The sequence below is a fragment of the Lagopus leucura genome, unplaced genomic scaffold (genome assembly GCF_019238085.1).
Source record: "Lagopus leucura isolate 7727_CA_CO unplaced genomic scaffold, USGS_WTPT01 Super-Scaffold_100001, whole genome shotgun sequence".
NCBI lineage: Eukaryota > Metazoa > Chordata > Aves > Galliformes > Phasianidae > Lagopus > Lagopus leucura.
This window is the reverse complement of record NW_024962262.1, coordinates 600,541-623,646: the sequence shown is the minus strand read 5'-3', so window position 1 is coordinate 623,646 and position 23,106 is coordinate 600,541. Positions and strand designations below refer to the sequence as shown.

Genomic DNA, 23,106 nt, shown 5'->3' with positions numbered 1-23,106 from the left:
ATACTGTGCCCAGTTCTGGGCTCCACAGTTGGAAATGGACAGGGAACCTCTGGAGAGAATCCAGGGAACAGCAGCAGAGATGTTTGGAGCCTGAAGCATCTCCCTTAGGAGGAAAGGATGAAAGACTGGGGGCTGGTCAGCCTGAGGAGGGATCTTATCAATGCTTATGAATATCTAAAGGGTGGGAGTTAAATGGATGGATGGGGCTAATCTCTCTTCGTTAACGCCCAGCAACGGAACAAGGGACAATGGGCACAAACTGCAACATAAGCAATTCCATAAAATGTGAGGAAGAACTTCTGTGAGGGTGACAGAGCTCTGGAACAGCCTGCCCAGAGAGCTTGTGGAGGCTCCTTCTCTGGAGGGATTCAAAACCCACCTGGATGCTTTTCCGTGTGACCTGCTGTAGGAACCTGCTGTAGCAGGGGTTGGACTGGGTGATCTCAGAGCTCCCTCCCAGTCCCTATGATTCTGTGATGAGGCACAGATGTGTCAGATCCAGGCTGGGAGCCCTGAGCCATGCTGCTGCACCCACACCTCCAGCCCACGTGCAGATCCCATCTGTGGAGAGGTTCCCCAGCACTTTGGTCCTTAGAGCTCCTACAGGGTTGTCTGCCAATAAAACAATTCTAGTCATTTATTAAGGCACCGTTTTTGTGGGGATCTGGCTTTTCATCTGTAGAGATCGTATGCCTGTGCAGGTATCCTTGAAGCAGCACTGTGAATGCACACTGGAACCATTTCTACACACAGTGCAATTTCCACAAAGAAATCCTCAGGAGAGGCACTCAGTCTGTTCCTTTCTCCTCCTGTGCCACAGCCCACTGGGATTCTGCCAGCTGTGCCAAACGTAACACACTGGGGTCAGCACTGATGTTGCCACACCTGGAAGAGCTCTTGGACTCCCAGACATATTGATTAAAATACCATTTATTGGCATTTGCACAAGAAAAAAGGAGGGTGCAGATAATCCCATGTCCCTTAAGATGCTGGGAACCCCAAGCTGTACAGACACCTCCGACCCAGGGCAGGACAGGTGTTTTTGAAGTAGCATAAGGTCAAAAGTGAGTCTCAAGCTGCAGAACTCTAGCACGTGGGAAGCCACGTGAAGAAAAAAGAAACATCTCTTCCCAGAATATGTATTTCAGAATACAAAGCTTTTAACATCAAAAAACACAGGAAGAACTTTCAACAGGCCAAACAAATAATCCATGCAAATCAGCTGCCCCGTGCGCCATGTGCTGCCACGTGCCTGGGGATGCAGCTGGGTGCAGCATCTCTGCTGGCAGCTTGGGCTGCACTTTTCCCTGAGAAGCAGAAGGGTAAATAAACAGAATGTTTACATACAGGCCCCCTTCCCCGACCCCACATGGAGGCACAGGACCACGTCCTTGCCGGCTGCCACCTGGCCCAGCCCAGCAGGCATCACACCGTGGGGAGGGAGAAAAGCCTTTTGCCTGTGGGATGTCAGCGGCCGCAGGGATAGGGCAGGGGACAGCAGGCATCGGCAAAGGTGCTCTGCTGGGTGCTCTCCAGCATTTTATGGCTTTGGTCCTGTGAAACTCACACATCCCCCTTCTTCCTCCCCCTGTACCTGTTGCTTTCACCAGTCAGCTTATTATTCCCTTTTTTTCCCCCTCTGCTTTCCCTTAACTCTTTTCTTCTTGGAGAGCTTTAAGATTTTTTAGGATAATTTATATTTAGGAGAATTCATGAAGAGAGAGTTCACTAGAGACTGCACAGAACAGCACAACTGCCCAGTGCTTGAGGCTGAGCAGGAGAGCCACAGTGCTCTGGATTTCCTGACCACGTATCTTCACTGTTTAGTAATGGCAGAGGGTATGTCCTGCCTTCAATGCATCCGTTAGACATGTATTTATCTAATACACGACTGCATCTCCAGCAACCCCTAGAGACAACCCATGTTTCAGCATTTTAAGCCAATCTGCTGGTTTTTATTAAGTACTCCCCAGTGCTCATGTTGCAGGGCTTCAAAAATAGTTCTTGACTCTCTGCCTTTCTACTTCCAAAACATCCATGGCTGTATTCTCTAGGCCATAGCCCTAGTTTCCTCACTTCTATGGCAGTTTGCTTTCCATGCCAGCACTGGATGTTGCCACGTTAAGCAAAGACAAAGATAAAGCTCACTAAGAACCCTGGCACCAAGACTGGCTGCAGTGATGGGCAATGCAGCACAGACAGAAGCTGTTTCATACCCCAGTTCCCCCAGAAGTGACAGCAGAATGGCATCTGCCCCGGGGGACTTTGAGACACCCAGCGTGCCTGCCTAGTGCAGTGAGCCCTGCTTGCTTGCTGAATTTGTTCCTGCAGCTCCCTGCTGCTGAAGGGAGGTGTGCCACTTCCCTGAATGTCTTCAGTAGTAGAAATCAATACGTAGCAAATCCTGAGCTGTACAGTGATGTTAGACCTTGGTCTTCACAATAGAAGTGCACAGAAGAAGACAGCACATTCCCTTCTTTAATTCTTTTACCACTTCACACCAGTAACGTCTATAATGTCCTAACTTCAGTGTTGGTAATTTCAGATTTCAGTCTTTCACTCTATTGAAATGGAGCACAGTGTGCTCCTTCCCTCAGCTCAGGAAGTGAGTCAGGTGCCCACAGCACAGCTGAGCAGATGGAAGCAGCAGCAGAGCACGCGCTCTCCAACCACTCCCCTCCTGCACACTGCTCGGATGGCACTTGGTGCAGCGCACAGCACCCAGCTCACGTCACCAAGCAGATCTCCACTGCTAAAACGACTGAAATGATAAGCAGGCACCCTGCCTGTGCACTGCTCAAGGATGTTGCCGTGTTAAGCAAAGATGAAGATAAAGCCAGGTTCTAGGTTTATCAGAAGAATGAAGGTTTGAAGCCTTCCACATTTAGGCCACTGATCATGCCTAAGCTGTGACCACACAAAGTCATTGTGAAAGCTCTGCCGATAGCAACTGCCAGGTCGATAATTGCCATGCTTGCTGAAGAGTCAATCAAAGAAACTGTTTATTCCACTCAAACAAACCTTTGCATGTACCAGAAAGCACAAAACGCTGGGTTTCACTGGTGCACTAAGAGAAAAAAAGGAGCTGAGAAGTAAGAATAAAACTCCCATTGAAATGAAAGGACAATCAGAGAAGAGAAGCCATCACAGAAGCACAGCTTGGAGCAGCCAAGTTCCCACACAGCTTGGAGCAAAATGAGGCTATTAAGGAGCCTATAAACAGGAGGGGAGTCAACTCTTTGAAAGGGTAGATAACAGCAGGACAAGGGGAAATGGTTTTAAGTTGAGGGAGGGAAGATTGAGGTTGGATGTCAGGGGGAAATTCTTTCCAGAGAGAGTGGTGAGGTGCTGGAACAGGCTGCCCAGAGAGGTTGTGGATGCCCCGTCCCTGGAGGTGTTCAAGGCCAGGTTGGATGGGGCCCTGGGCAGCCTGGTCTAGTATTAAATGGGGAGGTTGGTGGCCCTGCATGTGGGGCATGGGGGGAGGGTTGAAGCCTCATGATCCTTGAGGTCCCTTCCAACCCTGGCCATTCTGTGATTCTGTGAGCCAGTCCCAGCAACATGGTGATGGCACCAGCAATGATCAGTGATGGCCATTTTAAGTCATTGCAGACTTCAGTACCTGAAGGCCCTGACAAGAAAGGAGCTATAAGTCTTTATGCGCCTTTCCTCCCTCACCCCACTTTGCCTTTTTGCTTTTTATTTCCTAAACTGACACTGATCAAAATAAACTTTGAGACTCGGAATCCAGCCACTTCCAGCTACTGGTGTTTTTTAGGAGCGGCGCCTGAAAGAGACCAAAACCTTTAGCAGGAGAAAAAGACCAAAATATCTTGCTAACATGCGTAGTCTTTTATATTACATTTTTATTTTGCAAGAAAATAAATTATACAACTTAAAAAATAAAATTCAAAAATTAAGCAGTACATCAAAATAGTTCAGCTGGACTGCCATACAGAAACTACCACCATTCCAAACTGTACAGCGTTATCACCTCGGTAGTGGCACACATTCAAAATTGTAAATACCATACGCAGATAGATATTACAACTCAGGAACTCAAGTTTGCTCAACACTCCAGACTACATATAGTGTATATGACAGGAAAGCTTTCGTGTATTGTTTATTTCACAAATCTGACCTCAAAGAATTACAAAGGTAGCATCCCAGTCATTTCGATGAAAATAGAAAACGGTTTGAGATAGCAAATCTTTCTGTAAAACTATCAAATCTTTTTGCCAATTGTATTTTTAAAATGCGCACTTTACAGGACAATGGCATCCCAATGCAAATCAATGCAACGTGTGAACATTCAATACGTTTAGGTTAAGTTTATAAAGGTGATAACAGGAAAGTCACATTTCCTTTTGGAAACGCAATTGCATTACAGTCATAACACATGAATGAAAGATGACCAAAAATAGGAGCTAGGAACACCAACTGTGGAAAGAGGAAAATGGAAGACTTCAAAATTGAAACTGAGATCCTCATCACGTTGTTGGGACAGAGAAAGTTTTAACAGTATTCCTTAATTAAACCCATTAAGAGCGATTCCCCCCCTTGTCTACAACAGGTTTTCTCCATAGCCGTTCACCGTGGCAGTGTGTGGCAACATGCTTCTCAGATGCAGCACCTCTTTTAAGCAAGGTCTTTGGACATATGAATTCATAGCTAAGAACTGTAGCCTTAAAAGTGCGTTGTTGCCATATTGCAAATGAAGAATAGTTCATTTTCATTCAGAGCTGAACTCTGCCATCCTCAAAAGAACATTCAGCCCAGCTACCTCCCTGTGCCCCAGCTGATAGGAGTTCTAAGTGCATACTGGTGAAAGTGACCTGATGAAGGATGCTAAACACGATTCTGCATCTTTAACAAATTTGCTGGTGTGATTCTTAGATTTAATAAAAAACCAACATCCATTTTCAGCATATATTTAAAGAAAAATGACCATGTTGTAGGCACATTACCAAGTGTATTTCCACATCCCAGGTGTTGAGAAGGTACATAGGTAACTTTGAGGTTATACTATTTCATACTTATTAGTTGAGGGAAAACAGTTTGTTAGATTTTAACACTCTGCTGCTTTCTGCATGCGCTCCAACTTCCTGAATGATTGCATGTAAGACACTCTCAACTTCTCTCAACCTAAGTCAATGGCTTCAGAAGCTGCACTGCCCCCTCACAGCGCTCCGTCTGTGCGTTCCTGTGCTTAAGGGCTGGAATTTCTTATGGTGGAGGCTGTGCTCAGACTGTCATGTTTTAGAGCTCTGGGTTGTCAGTTTCTCCCAACTATCTCAACTGAGCACTCACTGCCTGTAATTTACCTTCCATATACCAAAACGCCCGTAGCACAAGGATTTTATTAGAATTTTGTCTTCTACCATTTGAATGGTTTTAGTGGCTAACTACACAGAGCACCACTTGCTTTTGATTCTAAATAGCAACACCATAGGAGAAGAAAAAAGATGCGGTACTTTTGAACAGCATCAACTGTTTTTAATCAATAAAAGCATCGAGCTTAATTTGTAGTTTGCAAACACTACTTTGCCAGGTCTCGGCGTCTCTACATCTCTTCTTGTTCGTGAAACCTCCAGTACTGCAAATTCCTCAGTCAAACAGAGGACCAAGCACACACCACACGCAGGCAGTCACGATGGCAAGTACATTAGTAAGCAGACCAAGCAGCTGGTTTAAGGGGGCAAACAGCCACTCCTGCAGTGAGTTTGCTTTTAAACTGCTCTTATTTCACCCTTTACTGCAACCATGTAAAAATAAACTCCTCCTTTCAATGGAAGGTTTTCCTTTCTGACTAAGGTCAATCCTATCCTCTACCCTCTTTCAATCATTTGAGAAGACCTTGAGATATTGTTCTTGACTGGTAAATTAAAAAATGCACACTTGCAATTTATATACGAATATTCATACAGAACTGAGTAAGGCTCAACTTACCTTTTATCCCAAGACAGGCACTCTGCTCCAGTGAGTCCTATTACAGCCCAGGACATGCAGGGGCATTTCAGAGCAGCAGAGAGGCAAGCATTGCCAAACAACTACTTCAGATGATTGACAACAGAAGAGGTAACATTAAGAAATTGGAATTCCTGGTGTGTCCTTGGCACTCTCTCCACATACATCACACAGGGCGTTTTTCCTAAGCTTTTTACCATTTCAGTTAGAACTGCATTTCCCATTCTGACAGTTTCAAAGATGTTGACTTTCAAGGAACAGAAGAGCCAATATGTGATTAACCTTACATCTATACATACAGAGAGAGCTACCAGTGAGGAATTAATACAGGAATCTTTGAGTGTTATCTTCTGAGAATTTGGGTACCAATTTCTCTTTAATGCGCTTACATGTACGTCATATTTAAATACCTGGAATACAAATATTAAATGTACAAGGAAATACATTTAATATTTTTGTTTGAATAACAGACCTATCTATGGAAACTGTTTTTATAGTGGAATATCATTCAAGAAAGCTTTGCCTTCTCAAAGAGGATTGTACCAAATCATCTGTCCAAATAAAGTAACAAATAATGTATATCCACTTCTTTACAGAAAGCAATTTAAAAACAATGCTCTCTTGCTTAAAGGAAAGTATCACCCATGAGTTGGAATTATTTTCATGTCACTTATGTGTCAAATATTAAAATCCAGTTACTAGATTGAAGCACTGCTCTAGCCAACAGATTTTAATGAAAACAAATATGTATCAGTTTGTGAGGCATGTGTCTCTCAAATGTTATTACAAAAAGGATCAAAGGTGGACAGTACATGACTCTGTTGATCCAAAACACAAAAGTGAAAGTGCTACTTCTAGTCCTAATTGCATTAAAAAAAAAACAAAAAACCAACAACAAAAACCAAAACAAAACTAGTAGCAGTTCCTCAGTGCATGAATATTTGAATATTTTTCCTTTGTGCAAGTACTGGTCATCTAAAAACCCAAACCTGTATTCTTCCTGGTGGGTGTAAGTCAAATCTACTTTTAAAAGTTCACAATGGGCTCTTCATGAATGCAAGTTTCCCACAAAACAGCATGCTGTTAAAAGTGTGCAACATGAAGGGAATGCCATCATGCTAGCTGAATGAGATTGGCAAAATAGAGTCCTCTTTAAGGTAAGGCAGGGATTTTAATACGTAATGAAAGTCAAAACAGGTCCTTTGCAGCACAAACTGTTGCAGCTGTCTGTCCAAGCACCCTTCCATTTGTGTTCTCAGCATCTCACAGAGTCCTCACGTTATGCCATATATATGAAGGTGTTGATATCCGACTCATCTCTTCTGATATATTTGTGCTCTATAAGCCATTCAATTTGCTCTTTTATCATTTTCTTTTGTGGTAAGAACATGTTTTTCAATATTTCTACCAGTTCAGTCTGAAGCTGGGCATTAGTAATTTTCTTCCTCATTTTCATTATTTGGATGATAGCCTCCTGGTGGGGAATGAGAGAAAAAACATTCTGAAATGTCTGGTGGAAATGGCAAAGCAAACACAGCATTAACAGGGGACCCTCGGTACAGCAAGGCAGCAAAGAAATGCATATTCTTCCTCAATAATCAAATATAAGAACTATTTTGCCACTGTAAGTACTGCACTTAAGACACCTCAATTAAAATGAGGCAAGGCCAACATCTGCTCTTGCTTACGTATTCCTGAAGTGAGGGCCAAACCTTAACCCACTTGAAAAAGACACACTCTGAATACACTTTTCTATGCTGAATTCACCTTTGTGAATTACAGCCAGTTGCCCAGGTTCACTATCACGATTAAACTTCAGAATAAAACAGTACGAAGATCTACTGGGAGTTTCTATTCCTTATGCTTACAAGAAAGAACAAAGTAAATCAAGAATGCTGAAAAAGAAAACAAACACCACAATCAGAACACTCTTTACTTGCAAGGTCAAACCATGGAGTTTGTTGTCTTCCAGGTTGTGGCCAAGAACTTGATAGACTCAAACCAAAGGAAACTGTGTACAAAAGGCTAATTTAGGATATGTTCAAAGCATGATGGAAGTTATAAATCCATGAAGTAAATGGCTTTGAATTTGTCAGTAATCAGGTATTAACTGCAAGCCACAATTCCTAAGCCTAAGCAGATACTGAACTATCTTCACAAAGAAGGTGATACAGTGACAGAATGGAACACTGGCAAGATGCACAAGCAATACAACTCGAGTCAATGGTGAATCTGCAGAATTTGACATCTAGAGTGTGAGTTAGTCACTAAAACCTGGTGTTTTTTCACCCGCTCATCCTCTGAGCAGAAGTCAGGGTGATCTGAGACAAACCTTGTGAAATACAAGCTTAGTGTCAGAGTAGCACTTACAAGGTGTTCTCATTTGGTAAGCACATGCAGGCATTAACCCTTTGGCTAAAAGAATGGCCAGGGTGTTAAGAGAGGTGGGACACTTTACGGGTTGGCTGTCCTGGAGTTTAATCTGGCTGTGACTACAAGCACACACGCACACAGAATGAGCTCCTCACAAAGTATCAGAACCATACCGAAGAAGCCCAGGTGGGATTAAAAAGCACTAATTTCATTCATCAGCAACAGGAGGCTGTGATAACACAACGAAAGAAAAAGAACTGTAAGATTCCTCTGACACACACTTACCTGGGTTCGTAATATCCTTAGCTGGACTATTCCTTCATTCTCCTCTTCTCGCATTCTCTCTGTAGTAAGTTGCAATCGACCAATCAAATTTATCTTGCCCCTTTTCTGAACTTTAGCATTTTTTCTGAAAAAGTTGTATTGTATAAAAATAAGGCAAAGATACATTTTCAACTAAGGAATTCCTACTAAAGTTAAATTACAGCAGCAAGGAGAACCACCTGTGTATCAACATTTATAAGACTAGAAGCATTGCAGGACTGGGATACTGGCTGACAAATCCAAATTCAACGCCAATTCCTCCACACAAAAACCCCACCACCAATATACTAATGTTACAACAAAATTCATCAGCTGAAACTGATAGCTCTCAAAATTGAGAAGTTACCAGCACTATTTTAAAGAACAGATGTCTAGAGAAACATATTTCAGTTTAGTTACATAAAACTAGGGTTCTTCAAAGGAGTTTTTACAACAAAGTTCAGGAAACGGGACTAGTTCCTTTTTCATCACAAGAAGTGTCTGTACAGCATAAAAAAATAGAGGGAAAAAACAGACATCATAGCAGACATGGCAAAAAGCTGATGGCATTCTTCACTGGTCACCCCCAACACTTCTGTGCAGCCTGTCTCTTCTGTCATGTGTTCACATCATTTCCCAAAGCTTGTGATCCTGACGACAGGAACAAATGAACCACCATGTCCCTGAGCAAGAAACTAAGCCCCAGCAGCAGCAGACTTGGCATTTTCCTACATAAAACCTCATGGACTCATTAGCAACGGGAAGATGGCAGAGCCTCCAATTCTGCACCTCATCCCCAGGCATTTAAGAAATTTAACTTCACAGAAATCAGAACTATACAAACACTTGTCTGAAGGGGCCGCTGGAGGTCATCTGCTTCAACCACCTGTCTGAAGCACAACTATCACTAAAAGTGAAATGATTATAGGACAGCAAAGCCTGTGTCTAGCTGAATCTTGAGAACTTCCAAGGACGAAGGTTAACGTGAATTCCTTTAACTATAAAAAAGCACATAGTTATTTTCATTTTCAAGCATCATCTTACATTAAACTGAACTCCTGGTTCACCGAGAAGAGGGTTCCTTCTGTAAAGTCTTTGGGTGAATTGACTTGAGGTTCATACAATAAAACCTGACGTTTCAGCTTTGGAAATGCTACAAGAGACTACAGAGAAAAAGGGGGGAAAAAAGAATGAAAATAAAACACAAGACTTTCTAAATGGAAACAAGTACTCTTTAAGAACATCGCTCACTGCTGTGCAGACTGTTGTGGAGGAACCACACAGCCTTGTTCAAAGGTGCCAGCGGGCAACACAAAGTCACCAGTGAAATCAGGGATGAAACATAGCTTACCAAATCTCTTTCTGAAATGAGTTACCATAAGTAAAATAATAAAAAGAAAAAACGCACAAACTCACGGCTACAGAAGTAGCGTGTGGTGCTGCCTGATGTACATTATTTCTCTTTTCTTTTGTGAGCTAAATTATTAAAAGACTGGTAGAGCAAATGCATTATTTTTAAGCAACATACATTTATCAAGAGTTCCTAGAATTAGACCAGTCCCACTCCACAAACCACAATCCCAACTGTGTGCTTTATGCTGTATATGGCCAGAAAGATCTTGCTGTTTTCAAAAGCTTACGTTACGTAATTCCAAGCATAGAGAACATGTTAATGTAAAGGCTGTGTGTGCTTAACAGTAGTACAAGAAGCCAGCTTCACAATCGATTAATTAAGAAAAAAGGCGTTCACACTTTGAAGTATTGAAGTATTATCTGACAGCACTTTAAAAATATTAATTCCGTACTTCAGAGTACAAAAACTCAGGAAGAAATCTGTTTCAAAAGAAAGTAAAATACCCATAAAGTCCTCCTAAGTTCTGCATCAGGGAGTTCAGTTGCCAGTTTAAGATTTTCAAAGCTGATCTTCTCTCTGGGTCTTTGGTTCCATGCAAACAGCACAGCTAGCTGAAATGTTGTTACCTCCAAGTCATACTGGCCAACCTCATTCTTAAATGTTATCTGTGAACAGAATGACAATTTTCCTTGAAAGGCTTTCTGGATAACAAGCTTTCTTGCTACCATAAACACACAAAGTACTGCCATTCAGACTGAAGCACCAAGAAGTATACACTTACAATTCCATTGGACATGAGGTGGTGCCAGTGCAGTTTTCTACCACTGTGATTCTTTTTATAAAATTCTTCAACTTCTGGGATGAGATCTTCTAATTCCGTGGGCAGTGAGACAAACACTTTTTCAGAACTACGGGACCAGGCACCAGCATTCAAAATTTTAATATTCACAGAGTCAGCTGCAAGACAATACTGGATTATATGAAACTGCAGGTGTAACAGGCAGACAAACAGAATGCATTCTTCTCCTGTTCTAAATACAACTGGGAGGGACTGAATTTCCAGAAACAGCAAGGTGCCCACCCATTAACGCACTCCATTTATGGACCACTGGCTTTCTGTCAGCAATACTGATTGAAACCTTAGCTTTTTTGTCTTCCCTCCGCAGAGCTCCTTAAGCAGTAATGCAGCTCTACAGCTGATGTTGGTAAGCACCTCTCAAGGGGTTTCAGCAGCAGCAGGCCCAAGGTTGGATGTTCTGTCTTTCTCATCAGTGAAATTTAATCTCAGAAATGCAATTCGAACTCTTAACAGTGTGCATCAGTCTCTCCTACTGGCAGGTAAGGGAAGAGCGCAGTATAAAGCACTCATGAAGAATGACAGGGGCATAAAGAAGGGGACAGTTAAAGCATTCCCCTGCTTGGAGGTGGATTCGAGCCCTACCTGGAATTTAGCTACAGTTAGGAAGCCCATATCTAGAAGATACACCCAATAACTTCCAGAACGACATAGCTCAAGAGTCAACTGTAAGAAAAGCAAAGTACAGACGTTCCAATCTAGGGGTAGCAGTGCTCCGAAGACCGTTCAACCTGCAGTTGACATAATTTTAACTCAAGGCTCAACAGGATTTTTTAGCTGCACAAGAAATTAAAACCACTAAATCATATGAAAACAATACCTGGTAAAGCAAGTTTATTATTTTTGTGCATTTCTTTGAAGGCCTGGTTCAAGTCTTCAGATACTTTGATATCCTGGAACATTCTAGCCAACTTGTTTACATAGTCTGCTGGCATACCTACTTCCTGTGCAAACAAACAGAACACTGAACTATGACAGAGGCAACTAAGAATAAACTCAAAAAAGAGAACAGAGCGGTGAGGTACACGGACAGCATCACTTCACTGTAACAAATTTTATGTGATACAAAGGAGTTCTTTTGCATGTATCACAAGTAGTTTCCCTTAAGAGTATATGATGATTCTTTTAAAGAAATCCATGTGCTTAAGAATGTATGCATGCATTAAGGAATAAATGAATGAAGGCATTCAAGTAATATTCTAATTTACATAAAATTTCACAGTTAGACCAACAGTCTAATTGTGAAATTATTTACATGCTTAAACAACAAGTACACTGCATTTTGCTCATTTGCACAGGGAAAATATGGTTTACAGATACACAAAATATTTTAAAAACTATAATTATCACTCTTAGGATCAACATTCCTCTTAATAAAAGCTCAGCTGTTTTACTTTCACAAAGTTTCATAATAAAATGGAAGTATAAGATGACCTGCACAGCCTGCTATTTAAAACAGAACTTGCTGAAGCAAGGAGTAGGAATTAAAGCATTTAAGAATGAGAATTACTAGCACACACAACGGGAACTGCCGAGTACAGAAGGACAACAGGCTACTCACCCGGAGCCACTCCACCATGTTCTCCTCAATTTCACTATCAGCTGATATATCCAATATCAGGCGTCTTGTTAAGTGAGCTTTGTGATATCGCATGAAAACATCTTTATTCTGTACGTATTTAAGTACCAAAAGCTGTCAAAAAAGATTTTAGTGTATTTATTTGCACCATTAGGCAAATCTTTAAATGCCCATCTAATGCCCCCGTAGACTATGAAGTAGTAAAGGCTACTTTTGGGTGACTGAAGAGGACCCATGCTGTGCTATCACAGCCTCCAGCTATCAAGCTTTTATAATGTTGCACCTTCACATTGTTCCTTTGTCAGCCATCAGGAACTTCTCTTAGATCACAGAAGACATTAATATGAAGCACCCTGTGTTGTTTTCTGCACTAACCTTCACTACCGTAACACACCAGAGCTTAAATGAGCAATACTTCAGCATATTAATTTGGTGAAGACAACAAAGAGGTATGAAACTCCACATGGGCAGTAAGATACAAACACACATGCATTGTGATACAAAACTCGTTCCCTACTGCTGCACTTCACATAACTATTTTCCAAGATCAAGGCCTTGACCCACATGAGGAAATACACCAACCAAATTCATTCTTCAGACTAATCAAGTAGAAGAAAGCAAGAACATACCACTTCTTTAAGCTTTGCTTCAATTTCTTCAGAGGTTAATTTTTTGCTTAGTGGTGTTTTTCTTAGCAACATGTCACAGTAATTAGCAAGAAGCTCAGGGCATTTGGATTCAGGCTGTGTTTTCAATCCAACACTAAATAAAGAAAGAACAACATATCTTCAAACTGAAGAGAATCCTGTTATTCTGGAGCAGTCACACTGTGAACAAGACAGACCAAGCACTCCCCTTGGCAGAGCCATAGTGGAACAAGGGAATTCAACACTAATGAAGAACTAGGGACAACTCCCTTTTCCTCTTGGAAGAATAAATACTATTAAGCATTTTCAGACAGCTTTTACAGCTTGATCATTCCAACTGCTTTTCATTTTAGAACTTTCTAAGTACAATTATATTCAAACTGTAGTTTTAATCAAGTAAATGATAGTGAGGATTCCAGCAAAAACTTAGCAGATATTTCACTCATCAGTATGGCCTCTTGACAACTCTCAAGAACAACTTCCTGCAGTGCCCAGGAGGCAAAACCTGACACACGTATCATGTAGCAACACAATGAAATTATTTCATAAGAGGCAGAAACAGGAGGCTAACAGCTGGCAGATTAAATAGTTTGAGGGTTAACAAGGAGATACTACAGTATACAGACTGAGGTTCTTCAAAAGGCCTGCGATCACAAGGTTGCATTCTGAACCTGTAACCTACTGTTGAATAAAATTATTCCTAGTGTCAGGTGGCACCAACTTGATTTCTAGTCTCAAATCGTTGCCCAACGTTCTCTGTAATGGATTCCCTTGGAAAAATAAAGGCAGTGAGCAAGACTGCAGTGAAGAAGCCTTGGGGATGTTCAGGAATCCAGTGCTCTTGCTCATTCCCTCACCCTTGCTTGCTATCTACAGTAGATAAATGCTAAAAGAGACTGTATACACAGGGAACTTGAAAGAGCTTAAGAAGAAGAATGCTGAACAGAAGACCACTGCCATCACAGTGGTCACTAAGAGATCACCAGGTATATTTAGCTTTTAGGAGTCAAATACAGACACTGATTTGCATACTCCCATGGGAAATCTAAACACAGACATAGAAAAAAAGTCCATCTTGCCTACATCTTTACAAAGTATGCAAAGCAGGGATCCAGTCCGTTGTGAGAGTGTTTTTCCAGTAATAAAACCAGCAAGGCTAATCTCCGTCCCACATTACTATTAGTCCAAAAGCAAACAGTGTTAAGAAGCACATGTCATCTAGACACAGCCCTGAGCAGCCCTGCTTCAGCAGAGCTTGGGCCAGAAGGATCCAGAGCTCCCTGCTGACCTCAACCATTCTCTGACTCTCTGTACAAAAATACTGAACAGACTTCAATACCTATGCTACTCCCAACTCACAAGTGCTAAATAATAAACTCTGAGAAGTGTAGTTTCATTATGCCTTTCCCCTAAGAAAAAGATAAATTGATGACTATTTATTGGGAAGAATGAGACATGATAAACTGGAAATAGGAAAAATACAGGCTTTACCCACACTAATAAAAGTGCAGAGAATCATTTCAACTTGTACAGGTGTCTTGTGAGATAGCAGACATTTTATTTTATCCACGGCTCCTAGAAAGCGCAGACTGGCTTGCCAGAGAATGCACATAATTTTGTGCACCCTGCAAATGTTCCATAAAACAGACAAATGCTCAGTTTATAAGGAAATTCTAGCAAATCAATAAAAAGCACCTCTGAAACTCATATTGGCATTTTTTTTAAAATAATCTCAACACCAGAAACTATAAGAATGCAGTAACTCGTGCTCTAGCCAACACAAGATCAATATGGATCCATGTCTCCTGTTGCCTGGCTTTTCCAAAGTAGGAAGTGTCTCTTTCAGTCTTCTGCTGCGTCTTCTATCTACCCGTGCTCCTATTTTCACAAAAGGCATAGGAACTGGAGATATGTGCCCCTCAGCTAACTTCAGTAAGACTGGACAAACCAGTTCAGTTGCAGCTGCCAGCCTTTGGTTCTGTAGTGTCAGACTACAAACGACACATAAGCAATCCCAACCACCGTAAGTTAAATGCTAACAATCATCTGACTGACTTCTATCTCCTCCAGGCTGAACTAGCAGAGTTGCCCCCATCAGCATCATTTTCCTCTCAAGTGCATGTCAGCTTAATCTTCTACTGAAAGATGTTTAAGCTAACCTGGTTAATTTTACACTGCAACCAAGAAAGAAAACCCGCACAGGTCACACTCAAAGCATTACCCAGTACTTTTACTGGAGTTTGGCAGTTCTACAGCTCAGTTTTTTGGAAGCAATAATCCAGGAAAGTATTCCTAAATTCAACTAACAAACGGATTCATTACTACAAAACAAAAGATTCACAATTACTACAAACAAAGCTGTTTAAATACACTGCTATTCGCTGATCTGCTCCCACACGAAACGCATCTCAACAGGGCTGGATAATCCATCTGAAATTTTATAAGAGAAGGCACTTTTAAATGCAGTGTTACCTCTTGAAGACATTTAAAAACAGAAGCTCGGTCTTGAACAATTTAATAACCCTGACTCACATTCAAGTTCATATGGCTTACCCCTTTTGCTTCAATGGCAATTCAAGTTTAAATATTGTAGCATCATTCACAACTGCTTTGTATGCCTAAAATAAATAAACACATAGTCAGAGCTTCAATTTCTCAATATGTGAATCACAAAAGTTTTATCCTGCCTTTTTAGGTTATCACAGGAAGAAATTAATTCAGTTCTATTGGTTCAAAGATTGCAGATTTGATTTTCAATATGAGAGATCAAACCCTGTGACTCAGTTTTCCATTAACTGATGTTTTACGTTCTCTTTTTTTTCCTTAACACACCACCTTAACCAACAACTTAAAAGGGAAGGAATTGCGTGGAACGGGTTCCATATCTGAAACTGTATGACTACACCCCAACACAATAAATTCTAAACATAAATACATCACTGAATCAATATTAAAATTTAAAGGTGCTCAAAAACAGAGAATCTTTTGATCAACAATTTTTCAAAGCTACACACAAATGAAACTTGATGCATTACTACACAACCAATTCAAAACAAATCAGTTGTTAGTAAGTTACACCAACTTTTAGTTCACATACTTATCAGAGCAGAGCAATTTCTAGATTTAGCACCATGTGCTCACAAGGCATCATAATATTGCTTTTAACGATTCTTAAAACGCTGAAAACGAGTGGTGAGTAGAAGCACATACCTTATCTCTTGCAGTAAGAAATCTTGGATCATCTTGAAAAGCTTCTTTAACCAATTTACTAAATCGATTAAACAGTGTAAGCAATTGCTCTACATACTTCTCAGAATCCTGAAGTTAAAACAGGCAACAATCAAATTAAAAAGCAGATTTCACAGAAGTTAGCATGAGCTTAATTCTCTCATCTATAATCCCATAGTCTCCCTAGGGCTCCAGGACTACAAAGGAGAATTTTATTTTTATTCCCTGTACTCAAGAGTTTTACAGCATTGTAAACCTCAACACAGACTTTCAGGATCATGTTTCCTATATACAAAAATAAACACAGAGAGAAAAAATACAAGTTTTAAATACTGTATAATACCTTCCAAATGAAAAAAAAATGCTTTCAGAGATCAAGAAAATGAACATCCCAATGGTTGAAAATACCCAGGCTTCCCAGACCCTGAGAAAAAGATTATAAGAAGCTGGAAAAGACTGCTAGAAAGCAAACCTTATAAAATTTCCACACTTAAAGCCATATCTGGATTGGTAGTTGAAAGTATATCTCAAATTTCATCAGGAAGTTAGAACTTTGAGAAAACTAATTATGCCTTTTTTAATCTTAGCACATAATGAAGTAACCTGTGCACTTATCACTTAAAGAAACAATTGAAAATGTAAAGAGTTAAAAAAATATATATTTCTAAGGATACTGTAAAGTTCTATGCTTAGAAAGACCAAGAATCTTCAAAAACCATTTCCACTCATGTGTGACCTACAATTACAGCATTTAACTGCCAGCTTTGTTTGTTTTTTAAAAGCAAGTCACTTACAGTAGTAATAGTTTCAGCAGCTGCTACCATATCCGCAAGTCCAGCACTAACAATATGTTCCTCCAAGTCTTTCAGCATGGGCTCGATCCCGTTTGGAACTTTATCCATCAGTGAAAACATTAAATGCAATTCTGAAAGATACAAATACTGATAAAGTCACTGGTCAAAAACCTTTCTTAAAAAGTAACAAGAACAAAACACAGAATTGCTGCACTTTTACTTAAGGGTATCTCAAGTAGGGAACTGACAGTGTAAGAACAGATAATTCAGTTAATCTGTTAAGAAGTAAAAATGCTTTGAAGACTAATAGGCCTGACCCCACAAGGATGTTCCTCTAAGTTGAAATGAAACATCTGTTGTAAGGTAACACTTACTTATGCACCTAATATAAAATTGAATTTTAAAAAATACAATGAAGTCAGCAGCAACTTCAATTAAATCCAGGTTCAGCATAAATGCCTTAATGCCCAGCAAAAATGGTCCTCTTTCAGCTGGAAGCCTACAAGAGTTTGTGTATAAAATTATATGGACTCAAGACTTCTCCTCCTAAATTAAATCCAAACAGAGCTCACTTTGTGTGCCTTCAAGTATGATCTACAATGTTTCATCTAAGTGAACCAAAGTCTCAGGCAGTTTAACTGACCAGGATAAACAGCACTTTCTCCTTTCCTTTTCCCCAGAGTTCTTCTGAAAGTTACCAGCTTGAAAACTTAAAAAACTCGTACAGTTTATCTTCTTTTTGTGAAGTTATTTCAACATTACAAAAAGATTAATATTTACTGAGCCAGCAATAATCACCCCCAGAAAGCTGTTCACAGCAAAACACCTGGGTTAAAATAATTGTAGAGTCCACAGAGAGACTAAACACAGCCAAGTTCTCTGCTTAATGAAGGAGAACAAACTGGTGGTGGATTCCGAATCTTTTTTGGATGGAAAAAAGATGACAGATTTGCTTAGTTTCTCAATGTCGCATCTACAGAAAAGGGAGCCAGAAATAAGATGTTCTGCTTATGTTTTCTCCTTTGCAATACTTCTGTCAGCAACATCTGCAGGATCCTATCACCACAGAAAATGAAATGTTACTTTTATATCCCAACAACTGCTGCAGAACCACACAGGAAAGCCAAAAACCTCTCAGAACGTCACAGCACAAATGAAGGAATGAAAACCACCAACAACCTTCAAGAAAAGCTTGCACTGCAACTAGAGAGACAACTTGGAATGGGCTAACCAATAGGATTTCAGAAATCAGGAAAAAACTAAGTCAAAGTTGCCAGTGCAATTCAGATGTGCTGTAGGTGATGGCAACACTGCACTACTCAGGGCAAGTCCAAAAAGCTCACTCAACTTTTATTTGATCTTTTCATCTGTACTTTAAAACAAGGTGGGAGCAGGGAAGAGACATGAGAGAAGAAAAGGGTGGGAAGGAAAAGATATATCAAAGGGCACCACTTTCTGTTTCTCTAAGACAGCGATGGTATGAATAAGCTGACAGCAAAAAAAATAAAAGGCAGTGGTCTCTTGTAAAAGAATGTCTGAGAAAGAAGACTGCAGAGTCTTCAAAGACAGATTTCAAATCGAGAAGAAAAAGGAACATTTTAATGAAGCATTCCTCTCCGAATGCATGCATTATGAAAACAAAAGGTAAAAGAACACATTATCGTTGTTGGAGGCACGCAAACAACTTCCACAGAATTTAGGCCTCCCATCCTTAATCCTATAAGCAAACAAAAAAGACACTAAAATGATTCTGAAGCATTTGCAAGTCATGACATCTTGGATATATTTTAGGCAGAAAACATCATGTGTTGCTTCCTTTGCAGGGCATGTAAATATCCAATACTTAACAGAGCATTTTACATCAATGCCCAGCTCACAGCCACAAACCCAGCTCCTCTGTGTCTGATGTTGTTCATTAAAGATAAAAATTAAGACATTTTTTGAGGCAATTAACATCAGAAAGGCATATGCACAAGTGAAGAATATAGCAAAGGACACTTTCAGATTTATGTATATGTTACTATGTATAGTTCTAGTCTTTAAATGTTTAATCATCTGCACTTGCATGCTTCACTAAGGCATTTTAAACAGCGTAACTTAGGTCTAGGAAAAAAAAGGAAAAAAAAAGGAGAGATGCTTGAGCTCTTATACAGCAAACATAAACAGAAGTACTTTGTAACCAGGCAGCAATACTGGGCAGAGGTAGCCAAAACCAAAAAGGACTGTGGGAAAAATTCAACAAGTTTCTAAAGAAAAATGCTTTGGATACTGTAGATGAAATCATCTGGAGCTCTTCATTTCAATAAACCACCTGCATCTCCCAAAGGCTGTAACCTATACTCACATGAAGCTGGTGGCTTTCTAGATTTAGCTTTGGATTACTGCCAGAAATCACACTGCTACACAAGCAGATTGGCACGACATAGCTTGGGAGGACAAATATTCTCTGAAATGCTACCTTTAGAAATATTTCCTACGCTATTTTAAGTTATAAAAAAAGTGTTTTCACCTTTGCATTATATAGATACTAAAAATACTGTCTGCAGGACATTGAACCTTCAAAAAAGTAATTACCATGTGATTTTGGCTCGATTTATGACTTTCTGAGGATTTGTCTAGTTCATTTTCTCATACAGGAATAGCTCAAAACTTTTGAACACTAACCTCCCAATTTCTGGCAGCAAAGCTAGAATGCCTTTTTAAAACTTCAAAAAGGCACAGAGCTAACATGCAGTATTCAGTCACAAACAATTGCAGAGATTTGGTTCACTGACCTATTGATCCTGCAACAATAACCAGAATAAGAAAAATATCCCTGCTTTGCAGAAAAAAAGCTTTGAAAAGAGATGCTTCACTTTTTTTGGAGGTGGGGGGGGAGATGAGACAACATGACACTGTGCATCTGAACTACTCAAATCAACAAATGACACACATGCAAAATTAGTCGACATGAAGAAAATAAGTGGTAGGAAAAACAAGGAAAATATAAATAAATATTAAATAAAAAGAGTAACAAAGTATTCATTTAATTCAAGTAAGATCAGAGCTGCTCGGTCATTCAAGTTAGGGTACTGTATCTACAGATTTCAGAAGTGTGACTAAAAACCACCACCACCAATCATTTTTGTGGGACAAGTTCCCTACACGGAGTAACATTCTATCCGTGAGACACTGCCACTATCTATTAAAAACAGTAATTCGATCTACCAGCAGATCTATTTTTATGCAGTCAGCGCTGAGTTCATCCCGCACTGCTCTGAGGCCTCACTTACTTTCTGTTTCATTTCGTTTGATCATGCCTTGGCATTCGGCTAAAATGGTCTCTTTAAAAGATGTCACCAGGGCATTGACGCAGCACTCCATCAGCTGAAACGTAGCAAACACAGAATTAGCTCATCTAGCCTTGAAAGTCTCATCAGCCTCAAGTTTCCTGTGACACAAAATCTAGGCTGTTCACAACACGTATGCTGTATAAAATAATTAATAATATAAAGCAATTCATTAATTCTCAGAAGTGGGTGTACTTTCAGGAAAGTCTATACATGAAACTGTATTTCTTTAAAATGTGTAGGATAGCAAATGTGATAAGAACACTTCCAAGCTAGCAATCAGCTTGATATTTCTACTGCCTTTTTCCCCTCAAGGGAGCCATCGCTTCTGGAACACCAACTACCCTACTTAGTTTCCAAGTATACATCCAAGAGCTAAGAATAGTTCTCATTCCAGCACACCCTATTTGGACCAGGCTGGGTGGCTTGAACAAGGCACTACAGCTAGATCTAGCACAGAAACTGCTTGTACATGTCCAGACCATTTCTCTTTTGTCAGCCTCTTTATACAAGTTATAGCTATGTAAAATGAATGATTTATAGCTTAACACAAGACATAAAATAAATTTTCATCAACTGCAGTAAATTCAGATTTAAAGGGTATTTATTTAAAATAACCTGTTTCCTGAACTGATTCCAACATAGGCAATTATGAACTACTCACTGCAGTTAAATCTTCCTCCGGAGTCTGAACTGTGTGAAATATTGCTCAAGTGGGGGGAAAGGGTCACGAGCAGAACGTACTAAATGGCCATATTTCAGCCTAAGAGGAAATCTAGAACAGTTTTAATGAAATTTTCATTGCTCCTTCTGATTGCAGTGAGCAGTAACATTTTCAGGTACTCTAAATGAGCCTTGAGACGCCCTTCGCTCACTAGACTGCATACTTATTTTCATCCTCATCCACTGTTAAGCATAGAAAAAATCCTGACTCAAAATGAAAGAGCAAAAATACATTTGGACAAAAAAACGGCTCTTTAATTTGAACTATAATCTACATTTACAATTAAAATATCTGTAGAAATTGTAAATTGCCAGATTATAAATACAGATTTTCACAAGAAAAGAATACAGTGGATAATTCTTACAAAAGAAAACAGTTTCGTAACAACTTACTGTGCTGTAACACACAGAAATGACAACTCATGGCTAATAATAATATATAAAACATAGGATATGGCAATTTTTCTACACAATGTACTCACTGCTTCCACAGAGTTACATTCACGTCTTGTTTCTAAATATCGTAGTGCTCTTTTCTCTTCTTCCTTTAGTTTAGCATCTGCCTGTGCAGAAGTAGAACAGCCATCATTTTAAGCACCAACATTTCCAGAACAAAATTACAGCAGAATTTTTACTTACATATTTCATATAATTCTGTACACCATTTTGTTGTAAATAAGAGGGAGCTTGTGTTCTATAAAACCTCTCCGTTGAATCCAAATATGCCTTTTCAAAGTTATCTCGATAAATCTGAAGTTTATCTTCAGGATTAGAACAAAGGTTAACTGCAAAGAGAAAGTCTAAACTTAATTCCTGGAAATTCGTGTGGCTAACAATAAGCAAATCTCTCTCAGTGAAGTAAGTTTTATATTTAAAGGTTGCAGTGAACAATTTGATGCATCCTGCAAAGGTGCTCTGAATTCAAGGTAACCAATCCTCCAATCTTTGCTCCAGAAGACTTAAATTAACTGCAGACAACCAGAAAAACAGGCTGCAGGGCTTTGAAGAAAAGACAGGTAATGCCGAAATGGACAGAGGTTTTGTTTCGCAAAGGAGGAAAACGAGTGGCAGTCTTAGATGCAGCCAGCTTAGTGCTTCTTCAAACTGCCTGAAGAATCACAAGCAGTATGGAAAGTTGCACTGGCATAAGGTTATTTCTGCAACCTTGAAACATCAAGCAGTTTGCTCCTTAAAGATACTGATTTTTACAGAAAATGATACATAGCAAAATCACTTAGAAGTTAAAGATACCTTGAACATAATTTAATTGGTATCTCATATCAATAATGACAAAATCCAAACAAAATGCTGGGATAATCATTCCAACCCTACCAGCACATCTGCCAACTTCTACAATGAAAAATTCATTTACTTTAGTAAGGAGGCAAAAGAGATCACGTGCAAGACATACCATATGATTCTCGAACTCCAATAACAAGCTGAGAGTCAAAAGCTTCTCCTAGTCTTTCAGCATGAACTAGCTTCATTGCACTGTCCTGAAGTCTATTTTTTATATTTGAAAATATGGATTCATTCCAAGTATCCAGCATGAGCTGCATGTTAGGAAGAAAAAAAAATCCTGTCAGAAAGGTGCATGCAGATCTGAGTTTGTACAAAGAAATACAAGATATCAAACAGAAATAAAGCAAATGAGAATGCAGTTTTCAGGCTATATAACAACTTGCTCTTCCGTGTCACAGAGGTAATATTCAGCTTATATGCTAAGCTTACTTTATAAACTGGACAGCGAGGGGATGCAGCGATCATTTGATTCAGATATTGTATCATTCTGTATTTTTCCTGTATAACTTCTACAGTGTTATTTCTGTATTTTACAGTTTTGAACAATCAGCCAAGTAACGTTCCCAGCACTGGGATGTGTCAGGAGTTGCAATCCTAGGGGTACCTTTGAGTCAAACACAGTTGAGCATTTGGCAGGCTCAGTCTCCACAA

At 39.8% G+C, this 23,106-nt stretch overlaps 1 protein-coding gene across 1 annotated transcript in view; it reads right to left on the bottom strand.

Moving 5' to 3' along the window:
- Nucleotides 1-7,118: 7,118 nt before the first annotated feature.
- Nucleotides 7,119-23,106, bottom strand: part of CUL5 (cullin 5) — a 28,313-nt gene continuing 12,325 nt past the window's right edge. The window contains exons 5-19 of the mRNA XM_042867133.1: nucleotides 22,565-22,706; nucleotides 21,793-21,938; nucleotides 21,636-21,716; nucleotides 20,374-20,467; nucleotides 17,102-17,232; nucleotides 16,290-16,397; nucleotides 15,633-15,697; nucleotides 13,062-13,194; nucleotides 12,415-12,546; nucleotides 11,674-11,797; nucleotides 10,779-10,954; nucleotides 10,501-10,662; nucleotides 9,688-9,806; nucleotides 8,626-8,749; nucleotides 7,119-7,441 (exon numbers count right to left, since the gene is read on the bottom strand). Coding sequence (XP_042723067.1) covers nucleotides 7,247-7,441; nucleotides 8,626-8,749; nucleotides 9,688-9,806; nucleotides 10,501-10,662; nucleotides 10,779-10,954; nucleotides 11,674-11,797; nucleotides 12,415-12,546; nucleotides 13,062-13,194; nucleotides 15,633-15,697; nucleotides 16,290-16,397; nucleotides 17,102-17,232; nucleotides 20,374-20,467; nucleotides 21,636-21,716; nucleotides 21,793-21,938; nucleotides 22,565-22,706 — 1,932 coding nt within the window. The 3' untranslated portion in view covers nucleotides 7,119-7,246. The remainder of the gene's footprint in view (nucleotides 7,442-8,625; nucleotides 8,750-9,687; nucleotides 9,807-10,500; nucleotides 10,663-10,778; nucleotides 10,955-11,673; nucleotides 11,798-12,414; nucleotides 12,547-13,061; nucleotides 13,195-15,632; nucleotides 15,698-16,289; nucleotides 16,398-17,101; nucleotides 17,233-20,373; nucleotides 20,468-21,635; nucleotides 21,717-21,792; nucleotides 21,939-22,564; nucleotides 22,707-23,106) is intronic.